The sequence below is a fragment of the Podarcis liolepis genome (genome assembly GCF_965112155.1).
Source record: "Podarcis liolepis genome assembly, chromosome: 1".
Taxonomy (NCBI): Eukaryota; Metazoa; Chordata; class Lepidosauria; order Squamata; family Lacertidae; genus Podarcis; species Podarcis liolepis.
The window spans coordinates 5,770,702-5,790,910 of record NC_139554.1 but is presented as its reverse complement, the minus strand read 5'-3'; the positions used below and the strand labels follow the sequence as shown (position 1 = coordinate 5,790,910).

The 20,209-nt window shown below is 47.3% G+C and overlaps 1 protein-coding gene across 2 annotated transcripts in view; it reads right to left on the bottom strand.

The window, feature by feature from the left end:
• SAMD4A (sterile alpha motif domain containing 4A) overlaps positions 1-20,209 on the bottom strand; it is a 135,706-nt gene that overhangs the window by 28,730 nt on the left and 86,767 nt on the right. Inside the window, exons 4-6 of one of the 2 annotated variants that reach the window (XM_083515123.1) lie at positions 13,079-13,342; positions 5,846-5,955; positions 4,515-4,601 (exon numbers count right to left, since the gene is read on the bottom strand). In XM_083515123.1, coding sequence (XP_083371249.1) covers positions 4,515-4,601; positions 5,846-5,955; positions 13,079-13,342 — 461 coding nt within the window. The remainder of the gene's footprint in view (positions 1-4,514; positions 4,602-5,845; positions 5,956-13,078; positions 13,343-20,209) is intronic. The other variant, XM_083515124.1, reaches the window with a different exon arrangement.

Below are 20,209 nucleotides of genomic sequence, written 5' to 3'. Positions count from 1 at the left end.
AGTCTCCTCTTTTCCATGCTAAACATGCCCAGCTCCTTCATAAGGCTCAGTTTCCAAACCCCTGATCATTTTGGTCGCCCTTCTCTGCACACCTTCCAGTTGTCAAACTCCTTCCTAAATTGTGATGCCCAGAATTGGACACGGTATTCCAGGTGTTGTCTGACCAAGGCAGAATAGAGTGGCACTATGACTTCCTATGATGGGAACAAAATAAAAAAAATCCTTCCACTAGCACCTTAAAGGTAAAGGGACCCCTGATCATTAGGTCCAGATTTGACCGACTCTGGGGCTGCGGCGCTCATCTCACTTTACTGGCCAAGGGAGCCGGCGTACAGCTTCCGGGTCATGTGGCCAGCATGACTAAGCTGCTTCTGGCAAACCAGAGCAGCGCACGGAAACGCCATTTACCTTCCCGCCGGAGCAGTACCTATTGATCTACTTGCACCTTGACGTGCTTTCAAGCTGCTAGGTTGGCAGGAGCAGGGACCGAGCAACGGGAGCTCACCCCGTCACGGGGATTCAAACCGCGACCTTCTGATCGGCAAGCCCTAGGCTCTGTGGTTTAACCCACAGCGCCACCCGCGTTTCAGTAGCACCTTAGAGACCAACTAAGTTAGTTATTGGTATGAGCTTTCGTGTGCACGCACACTTCTTCAGATACACTGAAACAGAAGTCACCGGACCCTTATATATAGTGAGAGGGTGGGGAGAGGTATTACTCAGAAGGGTGGTGGGAATGGATGATTGGCTGATAGGTGTGGTAAACCTGTTGACGACTGCTAATGACTGCAATTGGTCTTACAGGGAAAAACAAGAATCCAATGTCTCTATTCAGACCAGGTCTCTCCATGGTTTTAAGTTTGGTAAAGGTAAAGGTAGAGGGACCCCTGACCGTGAGCAAGGGCGGCGAAGAAAACGGAAGAACGCTCATCTCAATACGCCAAGGCCAGAACTCTCTGCAGTCAGGAGGCTTCAAAGGCTGTAGCATTTTGTAGCTGCTGATTCTTATCTGGTTTCTGGATGAAAAAGAAATCGGCTTTCCCCGCAGCAAATGCACACATTCTGCGAATTAATTTCATGCCAGATTTCTCTCCCAACAACCTTGGTGTGTGCCCTGAAAGGTTTTCTAAAACTGGCTTTCTCTTTGTTATCATACACTGAAAACCCAGAAGTAAGTGTTCCTGTTTTTGAGCGAATTTTCGGAAGCCGAACGCCCGATGCGGCTGCCGGCTATTGTTTCCAGGGTGCCTGCACCAATGAGAAGCTGCGCCTTGGTTTTGGAACATTTCAGAAGTGAAACGGACTTCCGGAACGGACTAACTTTGGTGCTTTGGTTTTTGTGTTTTTGTTTTTGAGGCTTTTTTGGTTAATTTGGTTTTTTGACTGTGTGGAACCCAGTTCAGCTACTGACTGATTGATTGTGTGACTGCAGAAATGGATAAAAGCCCCCCATCCAAACAATGACTATCATTAGTGCAGATAAGGGGGGGAGGCAATTTTAATTTTTATCATCTACAATACTGTCTTATTTATTTTATAGTATAGTACATTGATTGGGACGCGGGTGGCGCTGTGGGTTAAACCACAGAGCCTAGGACTTGCCGATCAGAAGGTTGGCGGTTCGAATCCCCGCGACCGGGTGAGCTCCTGTTGCTCGGTCCCTGCTCCTGCTTCGAAAGCACGTCAAAGTGCAAGTAGATAAATAGGTACCGCTCCAGTGGGAAGGTAAACGGCATTTCCATGCGCTGCTCTGGTTCGCCAGAAGCGGCTTTGTCATGCTGGCCAAATGACCCGGAAGCTGTATGCTGGCTCCCTCGGCCAGTAAAGCGAGATGAGCGCTGCAACCCCAGAGTCGACCACGACTGGACCTAATAGTTAGGGGACCCTTTACCTTCACCTTTACATTGATTATTGCTTTCATTTTATGGATCAAGGGTCTCGTTAGATAATAAAATTCATGTCAAATTGCTGTTTTAGGGGTAATTTTTAAAAGTCTGGAAAGGATTAATCCATTTTGCATTACTTTCTATGGGAAAGCGCACCTTGGTTTTGGAACGCTTTGGTTTTGGAACGGACTTCCGGAACGAATTAAGTTTGAGAACCAAGGTACAACTGTAAAAGCAACTTGTTAGCGGGCTAGTCCCATCCGACTCTGAAATTCTTCTTGCTCATGCCACTTCCAGACCACCCTGTTTCTTGCTTTTTTTCGCGGGTAGTGGTTACTTAGATGATACTGCATCAAGGGAGTGTTAACTCAAACTTTCCAGTTGATTTTTCTGTTGCTTTCCTTATCCCCCAAATGCCCTAAATTCCCCAGGTGGTATGTGATTGAATCCCACTCAAAAGAGCAACAACACCCTTACAATTTCAGGATCTGCCCAATGCGTGTTTACTTATGACTCTCATTATCTTCCTTGGAGCTTGCCCACTAGTAAATACATTTCAGGATTGCAGCCTCAGAGGAAAAACGCCAACAACTAAGCTTTGATTCATCGCCTTCTGTTTTACAGAGAACGTAGCAGCGAGACTGTGGTTGCGTTTGCGTATTCATGACAGCCAAATCAATATATCAATATTTCAGACGCAACAGGGGCAGGGAAGCAGCGGGGGGAAGAGACCATGAAACTGCTCAGAAATCACACATGAATCATGCAGGCTTTTCCTCCCTCTTCTTGGCCTTTAAGAGCCTGTTTTAACTGGGAGAAGGATCTATTACGGCTTCATTATCTTGTGCAGGATTCCTAAATAAGTCGTGTACTATAAACGAGGGGAGCAGAGCCGTGAGCTAACCCAACGCAGACAGACACCCTGCCGAGCTACTGAAAAGGCCCAAACATAGGTGGGTAGTGAGCTAACTATAGACCTATCATATTCCTCAAAATTATTTACTAGTAGCCTTGTGCCCGGCACTCCTAAGGAATTCCGAGAAACCAAACTATTAGTGCAGTTTTGAAACCAGTGGTTATAATCAAAGCAGTTTTGAAAGATTCGGTCCGCCATCTTGATTCAAAATGGCACCCAACTGTATCAAAACAGACAAATGCCTTGATCATGCAAAATTAGGTCACAGTATCTTAAGAGGTTGTTGATATTTCTCCCAGCAATCTTAACCTCAGATATGCAGATGACACAACCTTGATGGCAGAAAGTGAGGAGGAATGAAAGAACATTTTCATGAGGGCGAAAGAGGAGAGCACAAAATATGGTCTGAAGCTCAACACCAAAAAACTAAGATCATGGACACTGGTCCCATCACCTCCTGGCAAATAGAAGGGGAAGAAATGGAGGCAGTGAGAGATTTTACTTTCTTGGGCTCCATGATCACTGCAGATGGTGACAGCAGCCACAAAATTAAAAGACACCTGCTTCTTGGGGTAAAAGCAATGACAAACCTAGACAGCATCTTAAAAAGCAGAGACATCACCTGGCCAACAAAGGTCCGTATAGTTAAAGCTATGGTTTTCCCAGTAGTGATGTATGGAAATGAGAGCTGGACCATAAACAAGGCTGGTTGCCGAAGAATTGATGCTTTTGAATTATGGTCCTGGAGGAGACTCTTGAGAGTCCCATGGACTGCAAAAAGATCAAACCTCTCCATTCTGAAGGAAATCAGCCCTGAGTGCTCACTGGAAGGACAGATCCTGAAGCTGAGGCTCCAAGACTTTGGCCACCTCATGAGAAGAGAAGACTCCCTGGAAAAGACCCTGATGTTGGGAAAGATGGAGGGCACAAGGAGAAGGGGACAACAGAGGACGAGATGGTTGGACAGTGTTCTCGAAGCTACTAACATGAGTCTGATCAAACTGCGGGAGGCAGTGGAAGACAGGAGTGCCTGGCGTGCTCTGGTCTATGGGGTCACAAAGAGTTGGACACGACTAAACAACAACAACATCTTAAGAGGTGTCTGAATGCATAGCAAACAAGCTGAAAGCAAGCTGAAAGCTTTACAAAATATATAACGGGATGGGATGCTTAATAAGACTTCTCAGAAAGACTTGTATTGCAATAATCTCTCCAATATTCAGTTTCGTTTTCTCCTTCTTCCTTTACTCATGAGTACCATTCTCCCTTCTAGTCCTTGCTTATAGACACTGTTCTGTAGAGCTTCCTTTGCTAGCCTGGTGCCCTCCACAACCTTTGGACTACAAGTCCCATCATGTGGCCTGAGGCATCAGACCTCTTCCTTTTTCCCTCCTTGCCCAACCCCTCAGTTCTCAACTCTTCATTTTCTACTTGACTTCTGGCCCATCTCTCCTTATGTCCCCTTCTTTCCTGCGGAATGAGAACATACTGTGACATCAGAGCAGCTCAGCCAATTGCAACGCAGGTGGGCGGAGAGGAAGCAAAAATGCTTCAAGGCAGCTCATACAGGAAATCATTGTCACACATGACAGAGAGGAGACATATGTAGGAGCAAAAAACAAGAAGATTGAGAACCTTCATTACTAACACACTTAATTGACGTTGACGGCCGAAACCTCTACAGTTTTGAGGGATAAGCTGAGTCAACTCACCCTTTCCAGGGACTTGAGAAGGTTCTGCCTCTCTTTTAGCTTTTGGATGCTGATCACAATTTTGTGCCTTGCGCCTTTGGTAACGTTCTGCAACAACAATGTAGATCTCTGTGTTAGTATATGCACACACATGTGGGCCACCAACTGCAGACAGGGGGCTACAAGATATAATTCAGGGCGGTGCTCAGCAACAAGTAGAAGACCCCAAGAGAACCTGAAATCTTCAGTCCATTAATCAGATCAGTGGTTCCCCAAGTTTTCGGAGCCACTGTCCCCTCGGTTCCATAAAACTCACCCCCAGTAGACCCCTACCCTATAAAAAAGCATTATTCAAAATAGCAGTTTGCACAACCCGGTAAGGAAGATATAAAAATGCAATAAAATCTGAAACAGTAACTATTAATTGTATTCATTATACAATTGAAACTATTTAATTTTAATTGTACATTTCTGAACACAATTCAAAGTGTTGGTGCTGACCTTTAAAGCCCTAAACAACCTCGGTCCAGTATATCTGAAGGAGCATCTCCACCCCCATCGTTCAGCCTGGACACTGAGGTCCAGCTCCAAGGGCCTCCTGGTGGTTGCCTCACTGCAGGAAGTGAGGTCACAGGGAACCAGGCAGAGGGCCTTCTCGATGGTGGCACCTGCCCTGTGGAATGCCCTCCCATCAGATGTCAAGGAAATAAACAACTATTTGATTTTAGAAGACATCTGAAGGCGGTCCTGTTTAGGGAAGTTTTCAATGCTTGATGTTTTAGCTCATCATCATCGTTGTTATTAATAATAATAATAATATTCTGTTGGGAGCTGCCCAGAGTGGCTGGGGAAACCTAGCCAGATGGATGGGGTATGTATGTACAGTCATACTTCGGCTTACAGACACTTCAGGTTGCGTTTTTTGGGTTACGGACCGCCGAAACCCGGAAGTACCGGAACGGGTTACTCTCAGGTTTTGGCAGTTGCACATGTGCAGAAGCGCCGAATCGCAACCTGCATGGATCACATTCGCAACCCGAGCATCCGCTGTATGTATGTAAATACATATATACAGTGGTACCTTGGTTGAAGAACAGCTTAGTTTATGAACAACTTGGATTAAGAATGCTGTAGGTGTTTTGGTTTGTGAACTTTGCCTTGGAATAAGAACATGTTCCGCTTCCTGTTGAGTGCGTTCCATTTGTAAATTGAGTCCCCCGCTGCTATGGGAAAGCATGCCTTGTTTTAAGATCGCTTTGGTGTAAGAACGGACTTCTGGAACGGATTAAGTTCGTAAACCAAGGCACCACTGTAAAACAGTTTTCATGAATTTGCCGTGTGACCTCACATACTTGTGCCTCCAGCTGACACTCGGTCAGCGACATCATGTCGTCATACGTCATCTGGGAGAAAAGGGCAGCGTACTTGTGGAGGCGGAGACTCTTCAGCCAGGCAGGAACATCTGCAAGTTGGAGACGGAGAGGAATGCCCACGTTAGATCTTATAGGGTTGCACAACAAGCATGGAAAGCTACAGAGGACTACATGTTCAAGACGTTCCTTTTACTATATAAAGCCCTTAACAACTTTAATCTGGGGAAACCCAGCCAGTTGGGTGGGCTGGAGTATAAATAAATTATTATTATTCTGTAGGACTAGTCTCTTTGTAAGATTGTATGCCCTTCTCTACCGCATTGATCTGCGGAACTAGCACTGCTACGAGTGTCAAATCATAATAGACGTTCTGCGGTTGTACGAAACCGGTCTTTTTAGTAATCTTTGAAACTCCCTGCCTATGGACGGCACTTCACTGCACGCTTTTCGGTGTCTGATAAAAGCATTTTTGGTGGTGTTGTTCAGACAAAATCCAGACAGGTAGAATGTTGGTGTGCATTCTGTTTTCAATTTATCACTGATTTTAATCTTTTGACTGTTTCAGCTAGTTGCTTTCAATGATAATTTCGTTATGTGTGTGTTTTTTAAAAAATCAAGCAGTGCATTCTGTAAGAACTCGATTACTTCGTGTGGCGGTAACACTTTGGAACTTCCCGCTTATTGATACCAGACAAGCGCCTTCACTGCAACTCTTTTCGGCGTCTGCTGAAGACATTCTTATTTAGACAAGTCTACCCAGATGTTTAGAAGTTTGTATGAGTTTTAATTAGCTTTGGTCTATTCTGTTGTGGTTTTAACTTTCTGCACGTTTTAAGTTAGGGTTGTGAATTTTTCAGCGGTAATTTTTTCTTTTTGTAAACAGCTCGGAGGGTTTTCTTTTCTGCAATTCAGCGGTGCTCAAAGTTTATAAAAATATAGAAAGAAATACAAATATCACGGAATGAATAAATAACTAAATGATCACAAAATGAATAAATATGACTGTTAGGAAACAAATGAATAAACAGAATGTTTTAGCTGATTTAAGTTATGGATTTTGGATTGTTTTCAACCCATCCTGGGATCTGTGGGAGGGTGGGTGGATAATAAATTTAATACTGTTCCTATTCCTGCTACTTAGCACTGCTTGTTGAACACCCATTGTGTAGGTGGCGGCTTTCTCTCCTCATCCAATCAGAACCCAAATACAGTTTTTCCTTGGAAGTCAAACGGAATCCGTTCCGGAAGTCCGTTCAACTTCCAAAACGTTCAGAAACCAAAGCACGGCTTCTGATTGGTTGCAGGAAGCTCCTGTAGCCAATCGGAAGCTGTGGAAGCCCCGTCAGACGTTCGGCTTCCAAAGAACGTCCGCAAACCGGAACACTCACTTCCGGGTTTGTGGAGTTCAGGAGCCAAAACGTCCGAGTACCAAGGCGTTTGGGATCCAAGGTATGACCGTATAGGGCAGAGGTCAGCCACTAGGGGACAGCAAGGAAGAAGAGCCCAGGGGGGAAAGAATAATAGATCTGTAGAGTTGGAAGGGACCCCAGGGGTCATCTAGTCTGACCCCCTGCAATGCAGGAATCTCAACTAAAGCATCCATGTCAGGTGGGCATCCAACCACTGCTTAAAAACCTCCAGGCCGCAACCTCCTGAGAAAGACCGCTCCACTGTTGAACAGCTCTTGCTATCAGAAAGTTCTTCCTGATGTTTAGTCAGAATCTCCTTCTGGTAACTTGAAGTCATGGGTTCGAGTCCTACCCTCCAGAGCAGGAGAGAACAAGCTTGTTCCCTCTTCCATGTGACAATCCTTGAGATATCTGAAGATGGCTCTCCACTCTCCTCTCAGTCTCCTCTTTTCCAGGCTAAACATTGCCAGCTCCCTCAACCGTTCCTCATAAGGCTTGGTTTCTAGACCCTTCACCATCCTGGTCAGCCTCCACTGCCCACCTTCCAGCTTGTCAACGTCCTTCTTAATTGTAGTGCCCAGATCTGGACGCAGAACTCCAAGTGGGGTTCTCACACCAAAGAAGAATAGAATGGGACTTTTACGTTCCTTGATCTGGACACTGTACGTCTCTTGGTGCAGCCTAGAACAGCCTTAGATTTTTTTGCTGCTGCGTCACACTGTGGCCTCATGTTCCGATTGCATTCCCCCAAGATCCTTTCCCCATATAAGCCAAGTGTCCCCCATCTTATATGGGTGCAGCTGGTTCTTCCTGCCTAAGTGCAGAACCTTACATTTGTCCCTATTGAAATTCATTTTGTTAGTCCTCATTCTGCGGCGTTAGCTCCCCCTCCTAGTTTGGTGTCGTCTGCAGATTTAATGAGCATCCCCTCAATTCCTCCATCCAAGTCCTTTATAAATATGCTGAACAACCATGGGCCGAGAACCAGTGGGGCACCCCACTTGTCACTTTTTTCCCAGGGTGCTGTAAAGGGTAAAGGGACCCCTGACCATTAGGTCCAGTCGTGACCGACTCTGGGGTTGCGGCGCTCATCTCGCTTTATTGGCCGAGGGAGCCGGCGTACAGCTTCCGGGTCATGTGGCCAGCATGACAAAGCCGCTTCTGGTGAACCAGAGCAGCGCACGGAAACGCCGTTTACCTTCCCGCCGGAGCGGTACCTATTTATCTACTTGCACTTTGGTGTGCTTTCGAACTGCTAGGTTGGCAGGAGCAGGGACCGAGCAACGGGAGCTCACCCCGTCACGGGGATTTGAACCGCCGACCTTCTGATCGGCAAGTCCTAGGCTCTGTGGTTTAACCCACAACCGTTAATTAGTCTTTGGGTTCAGTCAGTCATCCAGCTGCACATCCAACTAACAGTTACCTTGTTCAGCCCAGATCTTACCAGCTTCTTCGCAAGAATATCACAGGGGACTTTATCAAAAGCCTTATTGAAGTCAAGATACACTATGTCCACTGCATTCCCCTGATCCACCAAGAGGGCTTCATTGCACCTGGTGATATCTAGGCACTGCAGGACCTGGGACAGCTCCCAGGAACAACATGAGATGCTATGGAGCAGCCTTTCTCAACCTGTGGGACCCAGATGTTGTTGAACTACAACTCCCATCACCCCTAGCTAGCAAGGCCAGAGCTCAGGGATGATGGGAGTTGTAGTCCAACAACATCTGGGGACCCACAGGTTGAGAACCGCTGCACCAAAGGGCTCCAGAAGAGCAATTGTACTGTGCTGACCTTCCTGCTGCCTCCGGTCTCTCCTTGCTGGTAAACAGCAGCGACCCAGATGTTGGGAGGGCCGTTGAGCACTGCCATCACCACCACTGGCAACCAGACTCTTTGAGCTACTCTCAAAACATGGATACCGTATTTTTCGCTCCATAAGACGCACCTAGTTTTTGGAGGAGGAAAACAAGAAAATAAATATTCTGAATCTCAGAAGTCAGAACAACAAGAGGGATCGCTGCGCAGTGAAAGCAGCAATCCCTCTTTCCGTTCTGGCTTCTGGGATAGCTGCGCAGCCTGCATTCGCTCCATAAGACGCACACACATTTCCCCTTACTTTTTAGGAGGGAAAAAGTGAGTCTTATAGAGCAAAAAATACGGTAATTAAAATGTAAAGGTAGCAGTGTTACTGACTGACTGACTGACAGACAGGAAGAAGGCAGAGAGGTCCGAGAGAAGCTAAAGATGTATGCTTTGTGCTGTAAGAGCCACTGCTTGAATTTGTGAGAATTTGACTCCGAACTACAGGAAAGACACACTCTGGGTGAGATGAATTCCATCTCAGCCACAATGCTAACTACATGCGCCAGACCCAGTCACTCTCACAGCAGCCTAACTTCCCTCATATGGTTTCCAGGAAGATTAAAGGGTGAGATAAATAAAATAAAGAAAACAAATGAATAAATAAAACAATTTAACTAGTTAATAACAGTTGGCCCTGCTCCTTCTTAGTCGCTGTAGGGACCATCCTGGGCACAAAGCATCCTGGGATACAGTCCACAAACACTCACTCGGTGGCATCAACTTTGCTAATTATAAAATGCAAATGAGCAGCTGTCCACTGATTGGTTTATGAGGCCTGCTGTGTCGTCTTCGGTACTGAACATCCCCTTTCTGGTGCCTTTCTGGAAAAGAATCTCTGGTCCACCCTGGCATTGCTTAGTTGAAATTAAAAAGAGAACAGCCACACGCAGCTAGCTTCCTAGGGGAATTAATTTAATCCACTTTTAAACGACGCCACGAGGAAAAAAGCGCAAGTCCAAAAAAGGCCGCTTCTCTCGTGAAAACACAAAACAACGGAATAGAAGGGAGCGTGTCCGTTTCAAGCTAGGCTGGTGACAAGAGGCAGCAGATGGGAATGGTTAAAACCTCCATGGAGCGTGCCATTGAGGCAGCACAGATTGATGAACACATGGAAGGCCGTTAAGAAAGCCTGTAAGTATTTCTAACAGAGGGAGGCCTATTCATATGCATATGCCAAGGGGGGGAAAATCTGCACCCTTGCAAGTTATGCAGACAAGTCACATGAAGGAGGCTTGTTGGACCAGATCAAAGGTCTAGCTGTTCCATCATCCCGTAGCGGCCAATCAGATGCCTTCATGAAACCTGGAAGCAGGAGAAGGAGGCAACAACAGTCCTGAAAGACCTACATTGGCTCCCAGTACGTTTCCGAGCACAATTCAAAGTGTTGGTGCTGACCTTTAAAGCCCTCAACAGCCTCTGTCCTGTATACCTGAAGGAGCATCTCCACTCCCATCGTTCAGCCCGGACACTGAGGTCCAGCGCTGAGGCCCTTCTGGCGGTTCCCTCACTGCGAGAAGTGAGGTTACAGGGAACCAGGCAGAGGGCCTTCTCGGTGGTGGTGCCCGCCCTGTGGAACGCCCTCGCATCAGATGTCAAGGAAATAAATGACCTCAGCCCAGTACACTTTTACCTCGGGTTAAGTACTTAATTCGTTCTGGAGGTCCATTCTTAACCTGAAACTGTTCTTAACCTGAAGCACCACTTTAGCTAATGGGGCCTCCTGCTGCTGCGCTGCTGCTGAACACTTTCTGTTCTCATCCTGAAGCAAAGTTCTTAACCCGAGTTACTATTTCTGGGTTAGCAGAGTCTGTAACCTGAAGCGTATGTAGCCTGGGGTACCACTGTATACACAAAGGAGCGTCTCCACCCCCATCGTTCAGCCTGGACACTAAGGTCCAGCTCCAAGGGCCTTCTGGCTGTTCCCTCCCTGCGAGAAGTGAGGTTACAGGGAACCAGGCAGAGGGCCTCCTTGGTGGTGGCGCCCGCCCTGTGGAACACCCTCCCATCAAGGAATGTTAAGGAAATAAACAACTATCTGACGTTTAGAAGACATCTGAAGGCAGTTTTTGATGGTTGATGCTCTATTGTGTTTTTAATATTCTGTTGAGAGCTAACCAGAATGGCTGGGGAAACCCAGCCAGATGGGCGTGGTATAAATAATTATTATTATTATTATTATTATTATTATTATTATTATTATTATTATTATTATTATTATTATTATTTCCATACCGGGATTTCTCAAACCGGGGTCCCCAGCTGTTTTTGGACTACAATACCCATCATTTGGCTGTTAGGCAACCCTAACATAAAGAAAGATTAACTTGCCAACCGCCTCGTCTATAGAAAAGGAGCGTACAAATTAAAAGCGAAACGAAGTGAAACCGGAGTTTTAAAACTCTCAGCTCTCCTGCAGACTTTCTTTTTTGGTGATTCCACTTTAACGAAATTTTGTCGTCGAAGGCTATGCGTGGCCACAAGTCTTGATGGCTGAGCCCTGACTCCGCCGCTGGTGGAAGCAAATGACCGTCATAATTTTTATTATTTATACCCCGCCCACCTGGCTGAGTTCTGAATACCAGTTTCTGAAAACCACAGGAGGGGAGAGCGAGAGAGCGCTGGGGTCCTGATTGCGGGACTCTGGCCTGATCCAGTACGCTCTGCTTTATGTTGTTATACGATATCTTTATTGTCATTGTCCCATGCAGAACAATGAAATTGAAAAACTACATAAAACCCCCTAAAAATTCCGAAACCTCATTTTAAAATACACTATACAATAGAGACCCCTTATGCTGCGTTTAGAACCAAAATCGCATTTGTGTAGAAACTGTTTCTCAGGCGGCTAGTCCTAGTCTTTATAACCCCGTACCTTCTTCCAGAAGGCAGAAGCTGAAAGAGATCATTTCCAGGGTGCGCACTATCCTGCGCTATCTCTGCAGCTTTCTTATGGCACCTGGAAGCATAGATTTGATCTAAGGTGGGAAGAGTGCACCTAATTATTCTCTCCGCAGTCTTTACAACCCTGGATAGCATTGTTTTTCCCCTGACCGTGCAGCTCCCAAACCACACACTCTCCACAGTGCAATGGTAAAATGCCATCAACAGGTCCTTTGAGAGATTGTTTTCCCGGAGGATTCTCAGAAAATATAACCTCTGCTGTGCTCTCTTCATCAGGTCTCTGCTGTTTTCTCCCCAGGTTAGGTCGTCTCTCAACTCCATTCCCAGAAATTGAAACACCGAGACCTGTTCCACCATAGCTGTCAATTGTCCCTTATTTGAAGGGACAGTCCCTTATACCAGCGTCATGTCCCGCTGCTGTCCCTTATTGATGGATGTCCCTTAAATGATGTCCCTTAAATTTCAAAGGAGCAGCCCCTCTCCCTCCCTCCCTGCCGGCCAGGGAGGAGGGAGGCTCCAACCGTGTTGCTTAGCTGCGTTGCTCACCCAATAAGGAGTCTAAGAACGACTGGGGGGTGGAGCTTGCATGCCTTGTGTGTGGCTAGTTAATGCAAGCTGAGGAGGTTTCTGAATGCTGGACGCCATTTTCTTGCACCTGCTGCTGCAAACTTTGCAGTGCAAAGCCAGGCCGGGGAGCCATCTTAAGTTGAGGCTGCATAGGCCTTGTGGTGCATGTGATTCAGATTCTAGTCAGTTGAACCTCTGGTTACAAAGTTGGTTGGACAGTGTTCTCGAAGCTACCAGCATGAGTTTGACCAGACTGCAGGAGGACAAGAAGACTGGAGTACCTGGAACAGGTGAGGCTGCAGGTACCTTATTTTGGCTGCTGGTCCCTTATTTTCAAGGCTGCTGGTCCCTTATTTTCAAATCTGTAAGTTGACAGCTATGTGTTCCACGCACTTCCCCTCAATAATAAGTGGCTGAATATTACGCGAACAGGAGGAGGACGGGGTAACCTGGTTTTCTCGCCACTCACCTTTCATACCACTCCCTTCTTCCTGGAATGTGTTACGCGCAGAGTTCTGATCTTCTAAGTGTTCGCTCCCACCACTTCCCGAAGAGGCTACACTGCTTTGAGGAGACAGGGGGGCGTGATCGGAAGGGATGCCTTGCGGTCCTCTAGCTCGCAAGTCCTCATGTGACAGCCACCCGTGTCCTAGGGGCTGGTTGGGGACGGTCATGGGCGGGGTAAGGGACACAGACCGTTTCAAAGGGCTGTGGTGGGTCTGGCTCGAGAGAACTGAAACAAACAAAAAGCAGGGAACAGAAAATTAAAACAAGGTATTTGCTCACCACCGCCACCCCCTCCGCCCCAGACGCTTCGGTCGCTCTGCCAGACCCAGAGGCGCAAGATGGAGCAACTGGTGGACCACTGCGGCTTCGCCCAGTGAATTCTGGGAATTGTAGTTTGAGGTGTTAGGAGACGCCCGCTGGAGCTACAATTCCCAGAGCGGTTCAGAATAAGGGCCACTAACTGGCAGCTGATTCAAGACTTTAAATTGTGCTCTAATCTCAAATTTCCTTTTCTGCGTATACTGTGATGTTTTACTGTTGCTGTGGCCACTGGCTAATGCGAATAAAGTTTTATCTTATCCCAGAGTGGTTTAACAATCAGCGCCTCTTCCGAGGGAATTGCAGCTCTCTGAGGGGAACAGGGGTCTCCTAGCAACTCTCCGCAACCTTAAGGGACTCATATCCCTTTGCCCTCACAGACTTACGATTCCTAAAGTGGTCTAACAAGCAACCCCTCTTCCCAGGGAACTCTGGGAATTGTAGCTTTCTCCTAACGAGTCTCGGCACCTTCAGCAAACTACAGCTCCCAGGATTCTTGTGCGGGTGGGGGAAGAGCCATTGCGGTTGAAAACAGAATTAATAGGGCTTTCGGTGTCTGGTGTGGAATTTGTCTCTGGAAGGAAAGGAAAAACGGGCCCTAGAATTGGCTTACTCAATTCCTCTTGGTGCTCCAAATACTCATTTTGTCTGAGGAGGAGTTCTGTTAAACTCAAAAGCTTGCTGTACTGATAGGCACTTTGAGGAGGAGATGGAAATATACCGTATTTTTCACTCTATAAGACGCACCAGACCACAAGACACACCTAGTTTTTGGAGGAGGAAAACAAGAAAAAAATATTCTGAATCCCAGAAGCCAGAACAGCAAGAGGGATCGCTACGCAGTGAAAACAGCAATCCCTCTTGCTGTTCTGGCTTCTGGGATAGCTGCGCAGCCTGCATTCACTCCATAAGACGCACACACATTTCCCCTTACTTTTTAGGAGGGAAAAAGTGAGTCTTATAGAGCAAAAAATACGGTAACCTGTAGAAGAGCCAGTGACTGAGTGGGCCCACTCCACTTCGCTTGCCCTTGTCCCTGGTTTCCTCCACCATCTGCTCTCTTGGGATCTTCGCCTCAGCCCCTGACCCCATCTCCATCCTTTCCTTGGCCCACCCCTGTCTGTAAGATCCTTGCCCAATCCTTATGAGGAACGGTTGAAGGAGACGACGAAAGAGAAGACTGAGAGGCGACGTGAGAGTCATCTTCAAGTATTTGTAGCAGGCATCCCCAAACTAGGCCCTCCAGATGGTTTGAGACTACAATTCCCATCATCCTTGACCACTGGTCCTGTTAGCTAGGAATGATGGGAGTTGTAGTCCCAAAACATCTGGAGGGCCGCGTTTGCCTATGCCTGATCTAAAGGGCTGGAAGATGGAGTAAACTGCCAGGACCCGAAACGATGGATTCAAATTACAAGGAAGTAGATTCCGACTCAACATCAGGAAGAACTTTCTGGCGTTAAGAGCTGTTCCGGCAGTGCTACTCTTTCCACGGAAGACGTAAAGCTCCCAGAGTGCAGACAGATGGCCGGTGCCACAGCAGTTGCTAAAATAAAACGACGGGGAATAATAGAAAAGAGCAATCATGCGGGTGCAAAAATCCGCCACTCGCTAAGTTTCCCCTGCAACTGAAATCAACAAGGCCTAGTGGTAAGGTTCTTGCGTACTGAGGACGGGGACCCTCTGGTTCAGGGGCCCAATGTGGCCCTCGAAGCCTCTCTCTATGGCCCTGGGGTCTCTGCCCACGCCATGCCCCTGTCCTGGCCACCCAACTCTGCCTGGCCCCAATCCACATCTTCCTCAAGTGCTTTTCCCTGCCCGGAACATGTCTTTGGGTTGCGAGAATGCCTCTCGCATATGGATGGAACACCACCTACAGTGCAAAAGTCAGGATTATCTTTGGGGAAGAATAGAAGCCCCTCCCGGGCTATTTAAGGGAATGTTATAGTATGGTGAAGTCGCAAGCAGGATTCGAAATATGAGCAACAGAAGGAATGAGAGAATACAGTCTTGAAGTGATGGCATAAGAGGGTTGAAATATACTTGTAGTTGAGAGTGGATTTCATGCTCTTCATTCAGCTCATAGTAGTGAGGAGGAATGGAAGTTCCCCCAGAATGTCTGCTTTATATACATTATTTACACAATGTGCTGCACGTGATTGGCTAATTCCGGGATTCTCCTGTAGGCCAATCAGGTTGCGGATTCCCTTCCACCTGGAGCTGGATTGGGTGGCTCCTGTGGACCAATCAGACTGCTGCATTCTGAATCCTATTGTTCTAGGACCAATCAGACTGCTATATTTTGGATCCTATTGTTCTAGGACCGATCAGACTGCTGCATTTTTGATCCTATTCAACTCAGTACATAACAAGGGTGAAGGCATAAGACGCACAAAAATGAGGAAAGTAGTCCAGGAGATTCTTTGGAAACTTGTTTTTATGATGTATGTTGGATATGTGATTGTAAAACCTTCATTTGAAAAACTAAATAAATAAATAACTGGGAGGGGTGGCTAACACCCCAGAGGACAGGATCACACTTCAAAACGACCTTGACAGATTAGAGATCTGGGCAAAAACAAACAAGATGCATTTTAACAGGGAGAAATGTAAAGTATTGCACTTGGGCAAAAAAAATGAGAGGCACAAATACAAGATGGGTGACACCTGGCTTGAGAGCAGTACATGTGAAAAGGATCTAGGAGTCTTGGTTGACCACAAACTTGACATGAGCCAACAGTGTGACGCGGCAGCTAAAAAAGCCAATGCAATTCTGGGCTGCATCAATAGGAGTATAGCATCTAGATCGAGGGAAGTAATAGTGTCACTGTATTCTGCTCTGGTCAGACCTCACCTGGAGTACTGTGTCCAGTTCTGGGCACCACAGTTCAAGAGGGACACTGACAAACTGGAACGTGTCCAGAGGAGGGCAACCAAAATGGTCAAAGGCCTGGAAACGATGCCTTATGAGGAACGGCTAAGGGAGCTGGGCATGTTTAGCCTGGAGAAGAGGAGGTTAAGGGGTGATATGATAGCCATGTTCAAATATATAAAAGGATGTCACATAGAGGAGGGAGAAAGGTTGTTTTCTGCTGCTCCAGAGAAGCGGACACGGAGCAATGGATCCAAACTACAAGAAAGAAGATTCCACCTAAACATTAGGAAGAACTTCCTGACAGTAAGAGCTGTTTGACAGTGGAATTTGCTGCCAAGGAGTGTGGTGGAGTCTCCTCCTTTGGAGGTCTTTAAGCAGAGGCTTGACAACCATATGTCAGGAGTGCTCTGATGGTGTTTCCTGCTTGGCAGGGGGTTGGACTCGATGGCCCTTGTGGTCTCTTCCAACTCTAGGATTCTATGATTCTATGCTGTAAGGAATGAAAATAAAGAAACCCACCAGCCGTTTACTCCAGTGAAGTAGCTTTAAGGTAAGTGGTTTGACTTATTTCTCAGGGCTACTGATAGGATTTCCCGGGTCTGGTCATTTATGATTATTTTATTTTTAGGGGAAAAAGGTTCCACGTTCTTGCGGAGATGCCAGCAATGCCATCCCCAAAGAGAGAAACTATTAATCCAGCAGTTCTCAACCTGTGGGCCCCAGATGTTGTTGGACTACAACTCCCATCATCCCTGAGCTCTGGCCTAGTCTAACAACATCTGGGGACCTACAGGTTGAAAACCGCAGTATCAATCCTGTTTTGGAAGTCACATGAAGACATCCGTCTGTGCTTTAATTGTAGACCATGGGTAGGCAAACTAAGGCCAGGGGCTGGATCTGGCCCAATCGCCTTCCCAATCCGGCCCACGGACGGTCCAAGAATCAGCGTGTTTTTACATGAGTAGAATGCTTTTACATTAAAAGCTTCCCTAAACAGGGCTGCCTTGATATCTTCTAAAAGTCTGGTAGTTGTTCTCTTTGACATCTGGTGGGAGGGCGTTCCACAGGGTGGGCGCCACTACGGAGAAGGCCCTCTGCCTGGTTCCCTGTAACTTGGCTTCTCGCAGCTAGGGAAATGCCAGAAGGCCCTCGGCGCTGGACCTCAGTGTCTGGGCAGAACGATGGCGGTGGAGACGCTCCTTCTGGTATACTGGGCCTTTAAGGCCATTTAGGGCTTTAATGGTCAGCACCAACACTTTGAATTGTGCTCGGAAACGTACTGGGAGCCAGTGTAAGTCTTTCAAGACCAGTGTTATTTGGTCTCAGCGGCCGCTCCCAGTCACCAGTCTAGCTGCCGCATTCTGGATTCGTTGTAGTTTCCGGGTCACCTTCAAAGGTAGCCCCACGTAGAGCGCATTGCAGTAGTCCAAGCGAGAGATAACTAGAGCATGCACCACTCTGGCGAGACAGTCCATGGGCAGGTAGGGTCTCATCCTGCGTACCAGATGGAGCTGGTAAACAGCTGCCCTGGAACAGAATTGACCTGTGCCTCCATGGACAGCTGTGAATCCAAAATGACTCCCAGGCTGCACTCCTGGTCCTTCAGGGGCACAGTTACCCCATTCAGGACCAGGGAGTCCTCCACACCCGCCAGCCTCCTGTCCCCCAGGAACAGTACTTCTGTCTTGCCAGGATTCAACCTCAATCTGTTAGCCGCTATCCACCCTCCAACCGCCTCCAGACACTCACACAGGACCTTCACCACCTTCACTGGTTCTGTATAACAGTGCCCCCAGCTCCCAGCCCCTCTAGATGGTCCAGAAAGATGGTATGGTTGATGGTATCAAAGGCCGCTGAGAGATCCAGCAGAACTAGGAAACAGCTCTCACCTTTGTCCCTAGCCTGCCAGAGATCATCGACCAGTGCGATGATGGAAGGGATCCCAATGGTCCGCTTCTTCCAGGCGTGCCTGGAGCAACCACTCACTCAATCACCTTGCCCAAGAAAGGAAGATTTGAGACTGGGTGATAGTTGGCCATATTGGCAGCATCTACAGATGGTTTTTTAAGAAGCGGTTTGATAACCGCCTCTTTCAGCGGGTCTGGGAAGGCTCCCTCACAGAGAGAAGCATTAACCACCCCGCGAAATTGGGAAACTGGGGTGTGTGAGTGTGCACAACACTTCCTGGCTCTGTGGCAGCCCCTCTGAACAAGCCCCCCGCCCCCACGCAATGTGGGGCTCACCTGTCCCTCCCTGCTGGCAACCTTGAAACAACCAGGCTGGCAAACTCCAGCCCACCTCTTGTCTCTTCCCGGCCTGCTCTTTAAACCCCTGTTTTGGCTGATACATTATTCCAGTGGAATCAAATATGCAAATTCCAACCTCTCCGAAATATACATGCCAACAGTAGGAGATGTATGCATATGTGTGTATACTGAGCGGTTCCTCAGTTAAATTTATCATTCTGCAGCTGTGTACTCTAAAAGGGAAAAACAAATAAAACCAAAAGGACAATATTGCTTTTGAACTGAGTAATTGGGGAGGAAATGCCGGTTGCCAAGAAAACGCAGCAGGCAATTTTAGAAACCGATGTTTTAATACGCAACGGGTTTCATGCATGGAGAGCCAGTGTGGTGTAGTGGTTAAGAGCGGTAGTCTCGCAATCTGGGGAACCGGGTTCGCGTCTCCGCTCCTCCACATGCAGCTGCTGGGTGACCTTGGGCCAGTCACACTTCTCTGAAGTCTCTCAGCCCCACTCACCTCACAGAGTGTTTGTGGGGGGGGGGGAGGAAGGGAAAGGAGATTGTTAGCCGCTTTGAGACTCCTTAAAGGGAGTGAAAGGCGGGATATCAAATCCAAACTCCTCCTCTTCTTCTTCTTCTTCTTCTTCTTCTTCTTCTTCTTCTTCTTCTTCTTGCAATGCCGCCAGTTACGGTGGAGGTACAGCAGTAGGTTTCACAAACCACAGGTTGTCCTACAAACTGAGACTTGTGTTTTCCAGTTGCTCTTGCCATTATAGCCTGGCGAGCATCTGGGTTGGGGTGGCCAAACAAACCATAGTTTTAAGGAAGGCGGCTAGGTTCCCACGGAATGCCAAGCCATAGTTGAAACAAACCAAGGTTTGTAAGCAAACAATGTACTGTAGGTTCACACATAACCCTAAGCCATGCTTTAATAAACCATGGTTTGTTGATATGTGCAAACCAGGCAGTGAGAATCCGCTGCCAGATTTGGATTATGCACCTGTGGCCTGATTCTGGTCCTTGCTGTTGTCTAGGTATCTGAAAAAAATCTTCAAAAGGCTGCAGTATTTTGGGGTGGGGCTTCTGGCCTTGCCATTCATTCCCCTGTAATCTGAAGCCCCCCTCGCAGGTGAAGACTGATTGGGAGCTGCCCAGAGTGGCTGGGGAAACTCAGCCAGATGGGCGGGGTATAAATAATAAATTATTATTATTATTATTATTATGAAGAAGGCACACTGAAATCAGTGCTAATTTCTGGCGAGATCTTGCTGAAATCTTGCCGAAATCTCGCAGGACCCTGTGGCGAAGCGATGCACGCCATCCCTGCATATATGACTACCACCCATTGCCTACCAAGACTTATCTCACCTAACCATCACATCATTCCCCAAAGGGAAATTGGTTAGTAGTGCATTGCAGAAAATATAGCTACCTCTTCAGGAGTAATTGGCTTGCTGTAGCAGGAGCTCTTGTAAGAACCAGACCACTTTCAACAGTCGTATAGCACCGTTGCTTTGGGTGCAGAAAGCTGGGGTTTCTGGGGGAAAATTTGGACTATTTGCCAGAAATCCCAGGTCATCTGCAATTTTTTTTTTTAAATAATAGTAGCTCAGCCTTTGCCAAACCTCCAGCATTCCCACCTACAATGGGTTTCCCA